The following is an 18,035-nucleotide window of genomic DNA, read 5'->3' as shown; positions in this document are numbered from 1 at the left end:
CGCGCAACGGGGGGGGGGGTTCGACATGTCATTTAGTGTCCATTTAATCCTTTAACACCTATCAGATTAAATAAACTTTCTGCTTTTGTTTTATTTATTTTTTCTTATTGCTTAATACTGGTATGTAGCCAAATACTGAGCTGGAATCCGGGTTTGATTCCGGGACTTTCAGCCTTGATCTTTGGAGCCCTGTCTAAGCGATTCTTTTTTTAAGCAGGCCAGTCGTGCTCCGCCTCTGAGCAGGTTTTCAAGTAACCTAGGACGCTGGCACGCTGCAGTCATTTGAGGTTTTTACCTGAGCGTCCCTGAAGCAGCAGGTGATCATGGAGTGGTCATGGACTGGCGTGCTTTATCACCCGGGCTGGGTGGTCAGCACCGTGATTCTGGGTCTCGTTGTGAGAATGCAGAGGAAGGGGTCGTGGAACCCGCGAGCCTGCCCCGTGGATCTGACCGGCAAAACTGCCATCGTTACCGGAGCTAACACAGGTGAGACTAAGACAGGTTTGCTGTTAATATTGCCTATGCCCAGGTACAATTATTATACATGCTCTAAAGAAGAGTGACCACAGATTCCCAAACGAGATGTAGGCTCTATAGGGCTGTGCTGCGCGTTTTCGTAGCTGTAAACTCGTCGGTGTATTTTCCACAGTGTATCGGCAGAAAATAGACTAATATCTCAAGTGGTACACTACAGTATCAGATACATTATGTTAGAAATGTACTGTTATAATCGCTGTTTTAAAATGCTGCATTGCTAAAATCAGCGTTTATATGGAAAGAAATGTTTCCATATGTTGTTGTACATGAAAATTATGCATTATGCAAATCTCGGTATTAGCAAACCCATTAGACATACAGGCTGGTGCTGAGAGATCTGCCAGATGAAAGCGACGCGCTACCCGCTTTTATTTTAGTTTGTCGTGTGAGTATCCGTGTAAAGATGTTATTTAAAACTCTACTTAGCGGTTTATGTCCATTGGTTTATATTTGCTACAAAGTGTGATTCCTTGTGGAAAGCAGGTGAAATGTATCAAAGTTTAACTCGAGGTTGTAAGTGGGCGCGTTAAGTGAGTGAGCCGCTCAGAGAGAGAGCCGCTCAGAAAGCACACAGAGCAGATTTAAATGACTTCACGCTCTGCTCCACCACAGCGCTGAGCGACTTTCAAAAATGAAAAGAATAATAATGATTTACTTGTTTGTGTTTCTGAGGTGATGGTAGATGAAATGGCCCCGTGTGAAGTTACTGTCCCCTGCTGGACCTCGCTGAGTTCGGGGCTCTGTTTGGACTGAACCTCATATCTGGCTGTGTTTAATACCAGCAATACCGACGTTAATAATGAGAATTATGAATAATATTAATACTACAAGCCTAATAATAATACATTAACAACTATAAAATAACTCTACATTTAAAAACAAAATGAAATTAAATTATATAAATTCGAAAACAACAATTTTAGCCAATTAATACATAACTTCATAAGTCGAAACCAGTTCATCGTTCTTGACAAACGTGTTTGTCAATCATGCCTGACATCTCCACTTGTTTCCTGCTGGTGGGCATTCCGTCCGCTCACTCTGATCACTGATGAAAAATGCTCAGGAGCGGCTCTGAGCGGCTCAGCGGGAGCGGCACGGAGCGAGGCGTGAAGCTGATTCTTTACTGAGCCGCTCTGAGCCGCGCACTTACTTAACGCGCCCAGTATGTATCCAATCTGGTGAGCTGTATATAGAGTTAAACTGCGTTCTTACTCCTGGCTCTTTCTGTAAAGCCCATGCAATCCAGGACTTCAGGAAATAAGAGGAGTCTAGAGCAGTAAAGCGATCTTTAAAAAGGATGTTGTATAGCAGTTTGTTTAATGTAGCAGTAGTTACAGTATGTAACGTGAAATGTTTTTGTTTTTTTTCTTTCAAGTTCGAGTTGATTTGGTTTCTGTTGCCGTTTTTCTATTAAAGTAAAGTTAATTACTGGTACTTTGTCAGATTCGGGAAATTGATCTTTATACCATTCGTTTCTTATTTTAAAATCTCACAGTCTTCTATTTATTTAAATACTTCAGTTTTCTCTTACCCTAACAGCACTACAGACCTATCATAGTTCGATTGCTTCTGGCATATTAACTCTGCTCCATAGAGCTTGCCGTTCTGCTCTCGCTGGATCAGAATGTTTGAGTCTAATTCAAAAACATGCTTTTGCCTGATAAGGGAGGTTTGGAACTTTCAGCAGGTCAGCCTGACCTTACACAGATTCACTAATAATATTTTTCTACTGGCTATGCAGACTTATTCAAAAGGAATACAGAATCCTTACAATATTTCTATCAAAGAGCCATCCATCCCTGCCACATACACCTTTCACTCAATACAGGTGCTCACACCTTGAACAAGGGAAGACAGGTTTTAGTGACACTGCAGCTGCACAGGAAGCCACAGTCTATCCAGAGGCTGATCAGGTCAGTGCGTCAACTCTGCCAGGACTGTGTTAATACTCAGGGAGGTCATTCGCAATACTAACTTTGTAATGTGTTCATTTTGACAGTGTGTCACATTTCATAATGAAAACATGTCATGATTCTTTATTTTTGGTCACATTGTCTGTGATTTAGTTTGATATGTTTCAGGCACAGTAAAAGTGGATCAAATGCATGAGAAACACAAGCCAAGTTAATAGAAACAGTTGGTGCAACCTTGGCCCCCATCGCTTTTACAGTTGTGCCTGTTGGCTTTGTGCTGGGCAAGGCTGTCACAATGGTTTCTTGAAACTTGGCTTGTGTTTTTGATATCTCCACTTTAAATGGCTGGGCAAACGGGGTAGGTCTGTAAACAGAGGTCTAAATTCGAGCTTCTAAGCCTCCACCTGACTGCCTCCTCCCTCCCTACCCCAGGTATCGGGAAGTTCATTGCTCTGGATTTGGCTCACAGGAAGGCACGGGTGATCCTGGCATGCCGCAGTCAGGAGCGAGGCCAGGCAGCACTGGAGGAGATCCGCAGGAAATCACACAACAGCAACGTGCACCTACAGCTTGTCGACACCAGCTCCCTGCGCTCTGTCAGAGACTTCGCACACAGAATCAACCAGGAGGAGAAACGACTGGACATACTGGTCAACAACGCAGGGGCCTCCGGTGAGCAGGGGGGGTAGAGAGATAGGATAGGGAGATAGGGTGGGGGTTAGTATAGGGGAAAAGGGAGAGGGAATGGGTGAAAATGAGTGAGAGGCAGGGAGGGGTAAAGAGAAAGAAAAGGAGGGTAGAGGAGTACCCTAGATGAGGAAAAGACAAATAAAGATAATGAAGAAGGGGAGGTCCTGAAGTTGGGGTGGGGCTGGGGGGGCTGTCTCCTGGTCGCAGTCTCTCTCTGTAACTGGCTGTGTTGTTTTCGGTTCCAGGACTACCCAAAGCCATGACCTCAGAGGGACTGGAGCTCTCCTTCGCCACCAATCACCTCGGACCCTTCCTACTGACGAACCTGCTGCTGGGTGAGAGCAGAAATGAATCCCACTGTAGCAAACACCCTGTGCTGATATCTGATTTAAGTAGCACATCTGTTAACATTGCTCTTCCACAGCTTCTTCATCTTTACTTTTGCATAGTATCTTGTGTGGTGGCTGAACATTGCAATTGCAGCTAAGGTTGCACCAATAAATGGGTAAAAGCCTCTGTTTAGTTTAACAAATGTTTAGAAAACCCATAAACTATAAACTAGCACGAAGCAGCAGACAGGCCTGCATCATTTTATACCTCGTGTATTTTTGTATTGCGTTGCAATCTGCTACTGATTGAATGGCATTCCGGTTCATTATTACCAGCCTAGCTTTTTTGTGCAATGTCTGACTGCAGATGTATTTTTCTTTGTGTGCCAGCACTGGTATCCAATTCATTACATAATGTCTTGTATTCTCAAGATACATGTTAAAATATAAAATGTAAGTGTGACATAGATAGATGAATGTAGAGACGTCCATCCTCCCCACAATCTGACTCTCCCGATAACTTATGGGGGCCCTGTACAAGATGGATTTCTTAAAGACTTCTCCCCCCCCCTCCTCTCTCCCCTCTCCCTCCTCAGATCTCATGAAGCGCTCCGCCCCCGCCCGCATCGTCAACGTGTCCTCAGCCAATCACTGGCGAGGGGTGGTGGACTTCTCGCACTTCCACGGAGAGAACCTGACCTACCGGCTGGACAGCGTGTACAATCACACCAAGCTACACAACATCCTGTGCACCAACGAGCTCGCCCGCAGACTGCAGGGCACAGGTAGGTGGCACACAGAGCTGGGCGTGGCGCTACATGTCACTGCCTGTTTCCACTGCCACAAAACCCGCTCTGAACACCATGCTCCATGAGCACTTCCATCTGCAAGCGGGTTCATTTGGGTCTCAGTGTGCAGAATGGGTAGTAAAGCAGGTTCTCTTAGGTTGTTGAAAAGAGGCGATCAGCTTGTCACCAGAAGCCAAGGTCCTCTGTTGATCTTTAGTCCTCCAGATTGCAAGCAATTAGCCATTTCAGATTGGGTAGAATAGAGATCCAGGGATACATGCCTATACTCAGAAGTATAAGAACGTCTGAGTGATGACTGAGACGCATTCGGTATGCAGTTCATACACCTGAGGACACTTTATTCGTGTAATGGTTTATGGGTTATGTGTCACAGGGCAGACACTAGAGTGGATTGTGCCAAAATAACGGTGTCTGTTAGAGTCCATGCAATGCCGTTATCAGTTTGGAGGCAAAATGACGCATTGCTTGCCCATTTCTCTCCAAATGTCCTGGTACAATATTAAATAAATACTATTAAGTAAATAAGCCATTAAAAGTGAGTGTCTCGAACCCTTGTCTGTGTGTGTGTTTCAGGAGTGACTGCTAACTCCCTGCACCCGGGCATGGTGATGACAGAGGTGATGAGGTATTATAACTGGCTCATACGAGCGCTCTTCAACATCGTGGGGTTCTTCTTCATGAAGGTAATGTTCCTGCTTGTGTTGCTGAGCGCTGCCACCAGCACGCTTAAAGCAGGTCTTTAAAATCTGGTTCTTTGCATCTTGTTAGCTCTGCAACATTATCATCATGCTTTGATTCTTTTTAATTTGGCCTGTGCAAATATAAATAAAAACGCTATGGGTGAAAAGTTGTGCTTTCTTGTACCTAATCACTTACTCTGCCAGGTACCAGAAATTAGCAATTTATTTATTTTTGATTGATTATTTTTAATTTTTTTTATCAATGCACATATTTAAAATAACTGTCCCCCCACCCCACCCCACCCCACCCCACCCCACCCCATGCTCTAGCTCCAATCAGGTCATGTGACCTACCTCACAGGAAGTGATTAGATACTGAGAAGGCACAGTTCGATTTAAAAAGGATCCTGGCTTCTACAACCACTTAACAACGAAGCACATTCATGAGCAAACAATCACAGGGTTCAGGGCCATGTAGCTGGATTAGCTTTTCATCAGGAGTCAGTACGAGCTCCAAGGTTGTAGTTTATTGATGTTGCATCAGAACTGTGAGCAGGGTTCAAAATACAGGGGGGAGGGGCAGCCAGAGCAAACCTTCAACGTGGTGGTGAAAGAAAAGGCCTTTCTAGCAGAAAGCATGTACTTTTCTATTCAAGTACCTGACTGCACGGTCCTATTGGGCTCACATTTTGGAAGTGTTTGTTGACACCTGAGAAAACCATTGAGACTTTACAACATGCTCTTAGATATTTAAATAATATCTCCAAGAAAGATGGAAAATGACACCACCAAAAACATATTTCAATAATCAAATAATTCAATAATCATGTACCCTACCCACACAGAAGATATTTCTGGATTTGAATTTAAAAGTTTACATTTTTTCATAATTCTTTTTAATCTTGTATCACTAAGGCAGTGATTCTGGCAGATATGAAGGCAATGGTTTGAATAATATATTGAATGGATATGGCTGTTTGAACCATTCCAGGATTTCATGTGAGCTTCTCCACCAGTAAAACCACAGCAAAGTGTGATAAAGCATATTGAAAGATAAGCATTGTAAAGCACAGAGAGGTATGGTAAAGCATATTGAAAGATACGCATTGTAAAGCACTGAGAGGTATGGTAAAGTATATTGAAAGATAAGCATTGTAAAGCACAGAGAGGTATGGTAAAGCATATTGAAAGATAAGCATTGTAAAGCCCAGAGAGGTATGGTAAAGCATATTGAAAGATACGCATTGTAAAGCACAGAGAGGTATGGTAAAGCATATTGAAAGATAAGCATTGCAAAGCACAGAGAGGTATGGTAAAGCATATTGAAAGATACGCATTGTAAAGCACAGAGAGGTATGGTAAAGCATATTGAAAGATACGCATTGTAAAGCCCAGAGAGGTATGGTAAAGCATATTGAAAGATAAGCATTGTAAAGCCCAGAGAGGTATGGTAAAGCATATTGAAAGATACGCATTGTAAAGCCCAGAGAGGTATGGTAAAGCATATTGAAAGATACGCATTGTAAAGCCCAGAGAGGTATGGTAAAGCATATTGAAAGATACGCATTGTAAAGCCCAGAGAGGTATGGTAAAGCATATTGAAAGATAAGCATTGTAAAGCCCAGAGAGGTATGGTAAAGCATATTGAAAGATACGCATTGTAAAGCACAGAGAGGTATGGTAAAGCATATTGAAAGATAAGCATTGCAAAGCACAGAGAGGTATGGTAAAGCATATTGAAAGATACGCATTGTAAAGCCCAGAGAGGTATGGTAAAGCATATTGAAAGATAAGCATTGTAAAGCCCAGAGAGGTATGGTAAAGCATATTGAAAGATAAGCATTGTAAAGCCCAGAGAGGTATGGTAAAGCATATTTTAAAATAAATAAATTAAAATAAATAAATAAATAATAAAAACATGGCAATCCATGGTAAATGCATAGTAAAATCATATGAAACTCGTGTGAAAGTGTAGTGAAAAAAATTAACTTGACAAATGTTTTTTGATTCAAAAACACTTTATATACAAGAAAGGTATACCGCCAATACAATCATATAAGCACGAGATTCAAACGGACTTTGGGCAAGGCCTCAGTACAGCTCAGTACATACGTTTGTATCAGAAAGCACGGATATCCATGGAATCAATCGAAAGAGATGAAAAGACTGACAAAACTTCACAATGTTTGGCATGTATACCTTTGTAGTTGACTCCACTTCCATTTGTCTTACCTGTGTCCAATGATCGGGGTTTCCACTCTATCATTGCACACTCCCGCTTCGGGGGAAAAAGGGGGGGTTGAATACCATGTTATACCTAGCAGGGCACATATCTTGTCTTTCAGTTCCCCTCCCCATCTCACACTATCTCTGCTACTCTCCTGCCTTTTGGCGTTTAGCTCAGACACCCATCTGTGACTCTCAGTCGTGTTAGGCTATGCAAAACTGCAGAGCTGGTTTTGTCGATGGGAAATGAAAGAACTCGAAACTTACACAATACTGTATAGAAACTTAACATAAAAGCATATTAAAGCAACTGAATTAGTAAGCATGGAGGTTTCATTGGTTCAATTAAATGATTTTATAACAGGGTTGGAACAAAGACCAGGAGTGGAAGCAACACCCCCTGCTATAGACTGTGGCTAATGAAGCTAATATTAAACCCTGGTATGGATCAAACTGCACTGGCAGTCTGATTGCCACCCCTGGTATACTGTTGTGCAGGGAACAGTAATGTTCTTGTTTTTTTTTTGCATTGTAATTTTTCATTCCCCCTTGCTGTTCTTGTTAATTTAGCACGGTTTGCTGTGTTCATATTCTTGACCACTCTTCACTTCACCATGCTCATCAGCGCTTCACCGTGCTTTCGCTCTGCTTCGTTTGCACTTTGCTTCGTTTTCACTGTGGTGAACCTTTATAAGGGCTTGCTGATTCCCCCTTTCTTGCTTGTTTCTGCAGTCCTCGATGGAGGGAGCAGTGAGCTCTATATACTGCGCGGTGTCGGAGGATGTGGAAGGGATCACTGGGAAGTACTTCGACAGTGACTGCTCCCTGGTCCTGCCCTCACCCTTGGCCAGGGACCCTGCCCTCGCCAGGAAAGACTGGGAGGTGTGCGAGAGGCTAACCGGGCTCTCCGGAGGAAAGGACCAATGAGCACTCGGCTCATCACAGCTGTGACACACACACACACACACATACACACACACACACACACACACACACAGGCATGCACACACGCACACGCACAGGCACGCACACACACACACACACACACACACACACACACACTGTCACGAATTCTGCGTGTTCAGATTTCTTTACATACTCTTTTTATTTGCTCAGCACACACTCTTATCTCAGGGGAGACGTTAGGAGGACAGAGATGTTATTACTCCTAGTGGGGTGTAGTTCGTGCTCTGGACCCGCAATATATCCAGATGACTAATATAGTATCCAAGAAATTGACAGACTCATGTATCTAAAGTGTTTTTTACGAATCAGAGTATGATCAGTACTCATTCGGTTTATTAACGGTTAAATATTGGATTGAGTAGCTACAGGCTACTTCATATCCTCAGCTGACAGACGTTCTGGGCAGTCCAGTGTCTTAACAGATATTAACGTTAACACTTTAATACATCTTTATGTATTCGTGCAGCCTGCAGGCCGGCCATGACCACGACACTAAAAGCACCCAGTAGCCTATTTCAGCACATTCAACAAACGTTCTCCTATTTTCTAAACATAGCGTGAGTCCCTTATAGCAATACATGCAGTACATGTGAGATAAAATAATAATTGATTAATGCTTACCCTTTAATATAAATCGTAAAGGAATATGACTGTCTTCACCAGGCAAATGAAACTGAGTTCAATCAGCTCAGTTGTGTAGGTCTGCAGATAATGGACCACCTCACCCTGCCTGGTGTGAGTGTGGTGCTCCATTGTAATTACTTAGGAGTTATATAGGATTTTCGTCTCATTGGAATACATGGGACGCCTCAGTTAAATCCAATCATTAATCTTTTGAGACAGCTCATACCTTTTACAAATAATAGTTTTCACAAGATCCAGACCAACTTTTCAGAATTAATTTATGTACCAATAAATTCAAGACTTCATATTTGTCCAACTCCAAACCTATGATCTCATTCCTTGTCTTCCTCCGAACCCCTCCTTTATCTGAAAAGTCGAGTGAACCAAGGTTCCCAGGATCTTGGTTTATAATATAATATAAAAACACTACTGTTATATGTGCATGCAAACATTATTCTTTTTATGTGTTATATATGAGAGATGTTCTTAATATGTGACATCATCTTCTAATTGATTATATTTTGCTAAATTAAAGATATGTGTTTCTTTTAACCTCATACTGTGTTTCATCATGCTTTTAATGAGTCAGTTTTGATTCCATATACTATTGTCTAACAGAGTATTTGACAAAAGATTGCCTTATACAACATTCAAGTCAATTAGTTTCAATAAGTTTAAGTGGTAATAATTTCCATTGCAATTATTTATCCCTTAAATACACTAACCAGGCTCTGACCTGTACCTGACTCTGAGAATATGCTATTGCAAGCAATTTCCACAGTCTCTTGTTTTTTCAAGGCCAGAGTCTGTGCAAACATTTTTTAGATATATGACCTATCAATGTCTGTTAAGCCATAATTTTTTGCATATTATTTCAAGATATATTCTTATCTGTGCTAAACCACTAATTCCATAAACCTTAAATTCCAAATCTATAAGACTTGCAGCTTTGCTAGAGTGGAACGTAAGAAGATCCCTTCTTTCTCTACAGCCCGTACGTCTTGATAAAGAGAGAGGTCCCTTTCTCAATGCAGCAGTTTCAAAGAACCACGTTATAATGACTCCATCTACCATCATTAGACAATAGTATAGTGGATTAACAACAAGGTACATTATAGTATATTATTACAAACTTAACACAAAAACATAACACAACACCTTTTATATTCTATAATTCAATGGATATCATAATGTCTAGAGGTCTTGTTGTTCAATAGAAGGAGAAAGAAACTACCACTTTTCCAATTAATCATATCGAATACTGCTCCAGCTTTTAATCTTCTTATCACTACAGTAAAATCATGAACAAGCAATAATACTCGTCAGTTTTAAATAATATGTTTTCTTATTATAGCAAATACTTAAAACATATTATTAATCTTATGAAATCAAATAATTATTTTTAGTTTCAAATATCGTGCTGTTTAAAAAAGGGTTAATCATTTATTTTTACGAACTTGTAATACCTGGCTTTTGTGTCTAATTTCTATTTTTCTTTGACCGTTATAAACTATAAACAGTGTCAATTAGCACTGAACCTTTTTTAACTATGAATGTGGCATTATAAGATAAACTTTTAATTAATTTACTTCAGTTTAACAGTTACTCCTAGAATTTATAATATCACTTTATTTCTTTGGTGAATCCCTCTAAGATTTAAATCCAAATACAGGCCAATATAAATGCATTCAACTTTTATATATTTTATAATGACTGAACTAGGCTTGACCCTGTCCTTTGTTCATACAAAATCCAGCCGAAAACAGTTTTTTTCTTAAGACCTTGGCTGCTAAGTTTTAATGTTGATTTATATGTTGCAAAGAATCCCTTTCTTATCTTGTTTTTGGAAACATAAATTTATAGGTGTGATTAATGTCCACTTTTTAGCCGGAATGGTGCTTTTTATCAAGCGTCATGCTTTCTGAAGATTAGATATACAAGTGGTAAATCGTTCATTATATATTTTCTTAGAAATTCCCAGATTACTAAATACTTAAGTGTCCTATCAAAACAAGGGTGGACTGACCTATTTCATGGAGCAAGAGAGCCATCTACTGACAATACAAGGATACTCTCTCTTTATCCTTCCTTCCAAAAAACCTCTAACCCTTCATTTTTATATCAAAGTACATTCCATATTTGAAATCGCCTAGTACATGTCCAGCATATCCACACGTTCCCAGCAGGATTCAACTTCTGTGCCAGGTTCAGCTCTAGTTGGTTCCACAAGAAGTCCCTTGATCCAAAGTTTCTCCATCACAGGTGTGGATTTCCATGGTCTGACTTCATTCCTATAAGATACTTGGACACGTTTAGTTTTACATATTATTTCTATATATTTCCTTTTGTTCACACAGGGTCATTTTGCAAGGTATGCCCTCCATCCAGAATACTAAAGGAGGTCAAAACTCACTGTGATTCATATTTTTGAGCACTCAGTTGTTGCCTTGCCCTACATCATCAGTTGGCAGACTTAACATAACTGAATCTGAATCAGTTGATGAACCATGCACTGTAGCTTACTGAGATCCTCCATGCAAAGGAGTCCAATGTTTTACTACACGGAATAACTAGTTCAGCGTCACCTGCGACAACACACATACACACACACACACACACACCCACGTCCTGCACCCAGTCCCAAGCTCAGAACCACCCTCAGTTATGTTGTTGCAGGAAGGCACTTAGATAACAGCTACTTTTATGTAATACAAAACAAGCCCAGTTCCAATGACTTCAGTTTTAATAGACATTCAGTATTAAGGCCACCACGCTATTAGGCCACATGTTGTTTGTCCCTTGACTGGCCCTAACAGAGGCCTATATACAATTTAAATGATCCGGAGGCATGTTTGTGCATCTAGAACATTGTTCAATAATGTGGTCCAGCTCAATCGCTGCATGAACACCACCTATGATTAACCCTACAGGTGAGATTTATTCAAGCTGTTGTAAGTGAAAGCACGATAAGGAGTAAGCAAGACGTCTCAGTGGGTTAACATGCCCTACCCCCAGTGATTCGATATGGATTAGTCTGTACCAATACGTGCTGGGGGGTGTGGGAGTGTTCTATGTGGTGTTTTTGATACAGCAATAAAACATGTCACTGCAACAACTGTGGCTCCATGGTGTTTGTTTGTTCCAGAATCAACACGTTTCCCCAGTGTATGAATGACAGGCATGCACGTTCTGTACAACCTGTGCTGGGGGGCTAGAGGGGGGTAGAGTACCTCACTCTGCTTGCTTGCTAAATATCTCCATACCCCTGAATCCAAGAAGACATACCACTGTACAGAAGAGCAGGGATGGAAACAAGACTCAACGCATAGCAGTTTCACCCATTCCAGGTTTTACTAGGTGCTTCAGTAGCCACTGTATATAGGTAACAGGCCCAGCTGTGTCTTATTAAACTCATAGTAAAACCATGATTGGATGAAACTGCTGTGCAATGGGAGACTTATTTCCATCTCTACATTAATCTATTTACTGTGATATGGTACACTATAATTACAGTGCAACCTCAGAGTCAGTGTGGAAAACATGGCGATCAATTGCGCCCCCTAATGGTACAGCACTATAATTACAGTGCAACCTCAGAGTCAGTGTGGAAAACATGGCGATCAATTACACCCCCTAGTGGTACAGCACTATAATTACAGTGTGGCCACTTGAACAATAACTTGTAGAGAATACAGCAGTTGGCAATTTTTTTATTCTTTAAAAAAAATCTGATTTTTTTTTTATTTAAATCAATTTATTTATTTATTTTAATTATGGAATTTTTTTTGTAGTACCGTAGTTGTAGCTCTACAGTACCTCCAAACTATAAATTTAAGGATGTTGAAAATAGTGGTTTGTGAATAGTTACATACCAAACTAAATTACTCTTAAATCTTAATTGAATACATAAATAAAGCAAATGATTTATCATTGTGGCGTCCTCTAAATGTGAACTACAAGAATTTAGCGATGGAGTACGCCAGAGAAAAATCCCCCTCACTCATCCCAGGCATTCTTTTCTTTTACTTTTCTTTCTTTGATTTCCTCTTTCTGTGTCGGTCCAAACACATGCAGTTGTTACTTAGGACTGCTTTGCTTTTTATAGTGTGTTCAATTATTAAAGTTCCTGATTGCACCACTAAATAAACCTGGTTTCAGCGGGTCTAACACAGAGCTCAATTGTCTGTTTGGGACCCCACTGCACTGTCATCAGAATCGCTTCAGTGAATATGTTAATGATGGTGCAGGCGCTCTATAACGGGGCAAGACATGTCTTCAGAATGCCATTTCAGTGCAGTATTTATTTATTTTATTTTTTTTACGTACACGCATTTGCGCTGCGATCACAATACAGCCCTAAGAGTTTGAGTTTATGGACAGTAAGGGTTTAAGATGTCTGTGTTAATAAAAGGTTTTTAAAACATACTTTTCACGTATTTTCCTTGAGAAATTATATAAAACAGGTAGTAAATAAAAAAATGATTTAAATCAGGGATTTAAATCAGCCAGCCCTTGAATACAGTAATGTACCACATGATCTTCTGAGCAGTCTGTAACACTTAGATCAGTTTGTTTTTATTTAGCAAGTCAAGTGATATCTAAAAAACAAAGCATACAGGCGCTCTGCATTTGCTAGGCAGGGACCCCCTTTTTGGTTTCCTGTAACCACAGGGATAATACACAGCTTGCAGCATTGAAAATAACACACCTAAACACCTCTTCTAATATACTTTCTTTACTTCAGCTATGCTTTCTTCACCTTGGATAACCACTAGACCACACTGCCTCCTGGCTCCCAGTCCTTAGATCTAACCACTGTAATACTTTGCTTCCCAGTCTCATAGATATAAACACCAAAAACCGACCAAAACACTAGCTCTTAATCCTTCATCTATAACCGATTGGTGACCCCCCCCCCAGCCTCGGGGCCTCAGCTCCAGGTGATCTGCAGGTCGTAGCCCCTCTCCCTGGCCAAGCTCTCCAGCCGGTCGAAGTCTCTGCGGTAGATGTCCTGGCAGCCACTCAGGTCCAGTCTGCTCAGCTGGTTCCCCTGGTCCATCAGCCCCAGCACGGTGCCCATAGAGACGCTGCTGTGTGCCAGGCTGAGGTGCTGCAGGCGGCACAGGGGAGCCCCAGGCCCCTCCAGGGCCTTGCAGAGCACCCTGTCCAGGGAGAAGGGCAGGCCGTGCAGGGAGACCCTCTCCACCTGGGTGGCGCCAGACAGCAGCGAGGCCAGGGTCCCCTGGAGGCCAGCACAGGTCTGTGCGGTGAGCCCAGGGGAGCAGGGAGGGAACCCCAGAAATAAGTCCCTGAAGTGCAGTAGTCGGAGCTCCATGGCCCAGGTAGACTCGTCAGCCTCGTGGTCTTCGTGCAGGGCGGTGGCAGGGGGCTGGAGGTGGCAGTGGAGGACCCTCAAGTTCGGACACAAACTCAGAATCGGGTCCAGAGAGTCGTCCAGAGAGAAGTCCTGGATGGTGAGCAGGCGCAGGCTGGGCCCCAGGACCTCCAGGGCTAGTAGGAGGTCCCTCAGGGGCCTGCTGTGCACCCCGGTGGACTGGACAGTGAGGTGGGTCAGGGTCTTCCACAGTGACAGACCCCAGTCAGACCCCAGCTCCTCTCCGCAGAGCACAGACACCTCCACCACCTCTCCACACACAGGCATCAGGGTCCCCAGCTGCTCGGCTTCTACTTCAGACATCTGCCTCAGGTTCAAGCAGACTGGGCTGGCCTCACCGTCCACTCCTTCGCCTGCTCTGCTGTGGACCAGCTCACTCAGAGAGGGGAAGCCTTCCTTCGCTGCGAAGCAGTCGATCGTCTGGAAGTGAAGCCGGGAGATCAAGGTGCAGGCCTCCACCAGGCCGCTGTGATCCAGGTGCTCCAGGTGGGGTAAAGCCAGCAGGAGGAAGGCGGCTGGCCCCACGCTGTCCACCCCGCCTCTGGAGTCGATGTTAGAGGCAGCCAGCCTGCGGAGCTGAGAGTGGGTGGAGCACCCCCGTGTGGGGTCAAAGGCCAGGTGCAGCAGCCCCCTAGAGGTCACGGCCCTGCAATTGGAGACGTGGAGCTCGCGGAGGGCAGGGCAGGAGGAGCCCACGGCAGACAGGACCTGTGTGTTGCACTGAGACCCCGAGAGGTCCAGACTGCGCAGTCCCGGCAGCAACTCCACCAGGTCCACCAGCACACCCGGCTGCACCCGCTTACAATCCCGCAGACACAGGGAGGTGAGGCTCTGAGACAGGGACAGAGACAGGATCAGGGACATAGAGACAAGGAAAGAGACAGTGACAGGGAGAGAGACAGTCCCACAGACACAGGGTGAGGCTCTGAGACAGGGACAGAGACAGGATCAGGGACATAGAGACAAGGAAAGAGACAGTGACAGGGAGAGAGACAGTCCCACAGACACAGGGTGAGGCTCTGAGACAGGGACAGAGAGAGGGTCAGGGACATAGAGACAAGGAGAGAGACAGTGACAGGGAGAGAGACAGTCCCACAGACACAGGGAGGTGAAGCTCCGAGACAGACACAGAGAGAGGGTCAGTGACATAGAGACAAGGAGAGAGACAGTCCCACAGACACAGGGAGGTGAGGCTCTGAGACAGGCACAGAGAGAGGGTCAGGGACATAGAGACAAGGAGAGAGACAGTGACAGGGAGAGAGACAGTCCCACAGACACAGGGAGGTAAAGCTCTGAGACAGGGACAGAGACAGGGTCAGGGACATACAGACAAGGAGAGAGACAGTCCCACAGACACAGAGAGGTGAAGCTCTGAGACAGGGACAGATTGACAAGGAGAGAGACAGAGACAGGGAGACAAAGAGACAGGGTGACAGGGAGAGAGACAGAGACAGGGAGAGGATTTTAAAACAATTGTTAGCACTCCATTAAATCTGCAACAAATGCGTTTTAACTGTATGGGGCACAAAAAACAGTAGTGTTGAAATGAACGACAAACAGTGCTGGCGATAAAAACAGGTATCTTTAAAGCACTGGTTTGCAATTTAATGCTGCAAAAATCATGTTTAAACAATAACTGCATGCTGTTTTATGCACAGCTTTTGCATATTTAAAAGAGCGCTAACCAATGGTTTGATATATTTTTTTAGGTTTGGTCACTATGCGAGTGTGGGGGTGGCCCCGTGGCGGCGGGGGTCCTTACCTGGCAGCGGGCCCCCACGAGCTGGGCCACGGCGTTGCTGACGATGCTGGAGCAGCCGGACAGACTGAGAGCACTCAGGTGAGGCACCAGCAGCAGGTGCAGGTACGTGCGGCTCACACGATGAGACTCTGACAGCAACCGCAGCAACTCCTGTACCAGACTACCCGCTGAGAGGGTCAGTGAGAGGGGGAGTGAGAGAGCAGGGGGGAGGGAGGAAGTGAGAAAGAGAAAGGGGAAAGGGGGGAAGAGAGAGGGGGAGAGAGAGGGGCAGTGAGAGGGGGAGTGAGAGAGCAAGGGAAAAGGGGGGAAGAGAGAGGGGCAAAGAGGGGAGCAGAAAGAAGGAAAGGTGGGGGGGAGGGAAAGATGCAGAGGGGAGAGGGGCAGAGAAGGAGAGGGGAGACAGAGCAAAGGGGAGAGAGATAATAGGTTAGTTAGCTGATTATTAACAGATAACCAACTTTAAAAAAAGTGACCAGTAAATGTTACCTGTTGTTTTACATGATCCCTTTCTGACTAAAACAGGACTTTCCTATAATACTGCTGAAACTTCCAACCCTGAATCCCAGCGTGACGTGAAGGGGGTACTGTGCTGCTTAGTACAGGGAAACAGACATACACTACAATATAAATCCCTGAAAAGCATGCCTGGACCAGACACAGAGCCGTGCAGGGGCTGCACACTGAGAGGGGCGTGCGGGGGTCCTTACGGAGTTGGTTGAAGGGGCCCATGATGTAGAGGAAGCTGTACTGGTCCAGGTAGTTGTCAGCGTAGTCTCTAGCCCACTCCTTCATGTTGTCGGCCACGCTGCTAAGACACAGCTTCACCAGGCTCTGCGGCTCTCCTCTTCGGCATTGTGCCAACTGATACCCAGGACTCTCCCGTCCACTGAAACACGCACAGGACACAGAGCTGGGGAACACAAGTCATGCCATATTACAGTAGTAGTGAAAGTTTTGCTAAATTAATATTTCTGACTTAAAGGTAATATTTTAACCTTCTTTGTGTTTATGTGTTTACTGAAAAACTCAGACCCTTATCAATACATATATTCTGGGGTTGTTTTCAATGAGGGTAAACCGCACACTTATAAATAATTAACAATAAAGTGAAATTCACAAAGATTAAATCATAGTTTCTAGCCCAAGCATTCTATCAACTCCTAGGACGCGTCTGTCAAAGTCTGTCACTCGGGTCCACAGCGTTGACAGTGCTGACTGAAACGGAAGCCCACTCTTCTCTTCTCTATGGTCTGGGGAATGCACCGCTCTGCTGCAAAATGGGACGTGGGAAGAACAAATACAAGCTTGCTTTTTAAAAACTTTATACATTTGTATTATTTGACGTTTCATTTCGAAAGCGACTCGGCGTCAACATTAAATATCCTATTGTTATCGATATCGGCGTCTGCACTGACTGGATCGTGTTGAGAAATCACATTAAAGCAGATCACCAATACACCGTTTAAAAAGTAATTTTTGTGGCTCGCTGACATTTTATTTTACTTTTACCTGAATGTTATCTCTCTCTCTCTCTCTCTCTCTCTCTCTCTCTCTCTCTCTCTCTCTCTATATATATATATATATATATATATATATATATATATAGACACACACACAATCCCAGTAATTTTGACTCGCTTACCTACCTGTTTCTCCAGCAGCAGTATTTTGCTCTGCACTCTGTGAGCACACTTCCGTGTCCCGGAGCGCTGCACACCAGCCACACACCCAGGACACCCCTTCTTAACCCTTTCAGTCCTCAATTAGTTGTGTCGAGCTGAATGAGTATACTGGAGGACAGGACAAACCCTTGACATGATATATCATTCTTCATGAATCAATGTCTAATTTCACATTTCACTGTCGGCTTAGTACACAGTGACTTTAAAAAAACTGTAGGTACCGTATGGGTTGGGGTTGTGGGTTTAGATATATACATGTACGGATGTTAAAGTTATTGAGAATATGTCTGTATTATAAGAAATTGTATGCATGTTATTTTATAATGTAAAAAAGCAGAATAGGTTTGGGTAAACTCTTCGTGTCTGCACTGCTTCTGTAATTCCAGTAGATGGCGCGTCGTCGCCCCGCCTGCCCCGCC

The 18,035-nt window shown here is 43.5% G+C and overlaps 2 protein-coding genes across 3 annotated transcripts; one reads left to right on the top strand and one right to left on the bottom strand.

The window, feature by feature from the left end:
* Positions 1–202: 202 nt before the first annotated feature.
* On the top strand, positions 203–9,334 carry LOC117403902 (retinol dehydrogenase 12). The gene is made up of 6 exons (XM_034006382.3): positions 203–486; positions 2,886–3,125; positions 3,389–3,478; positions 4,069–4,257; positions 4,855–4,964; positions 7,920–9,334. The coding sequence occupies exons 1-6, from the start codon at positions 324–326 to the stop codon at positions 8,112–8,114; spliced, it is 987 nt and encodes a 328-aa protein (XP_033862273.3). The 5' UTR covers positions 203–323; the 3' UTR covers positions 8,115–9,334.
* A 1,753-nt stretch (positions 9,335–11,087) lies between these two features.
* LOC131737332 (uncharacterized) lies at positions 11,088–18,022 on the bottom strand. Of its 2 annotated transcripts, none has more exons than XM_059025792.1 (4): positions 17,577–18,022; positions 16,642–16,844; positions 15,935–16,101; positions 11,088–15,003 (listed from the first exon to the last, which is right to left on the bottom strand). In XM_059025792.1, the coding sequence occupies exons 2-4, from the start codon at positions 16,724–16,726 to the stop codon at positions 13,708–13,710; spliced, it is 1,548 nt and encodes a 515-aa protein (XP_058881775.1). In that variant the 5' UTR covers positions 16,727–16,844; positions 17,577–18,022; the 3' UTR covers positions 11,088–13,707. The 2 variants fall into 2 exon arrangements, with proteins under 2 accessions (XP_058881775.1, XP_058881749.1); XM_059025766.1 differs by having other exon boundaries at positions 17,581–18,022.
* Positions 18,023–18,035: the final 13 nt, after the last annotated feature.

The sequence above is a fragment of the Acipenser ruthenus genome, chromosome 1 (genome assembly GCF_902713425.1).
Source record: "Acipenser ruthenus chromosome 1, fAciRut3.2 maternal haplotype, whole genome shotgun sequence".
Taxonomy (NCBI): Eukaryota; Metazoa; Chordata; class Actinopteri; order Acipenseriformes; family Acipenseridae; genus Acipenser; species Acipenser ruthenus.
The sequence above is the reverse complement of the archived record's forward strand: the minus strand, read 5'-3'. Positions and strand labels throughout refer to the sequence as shown.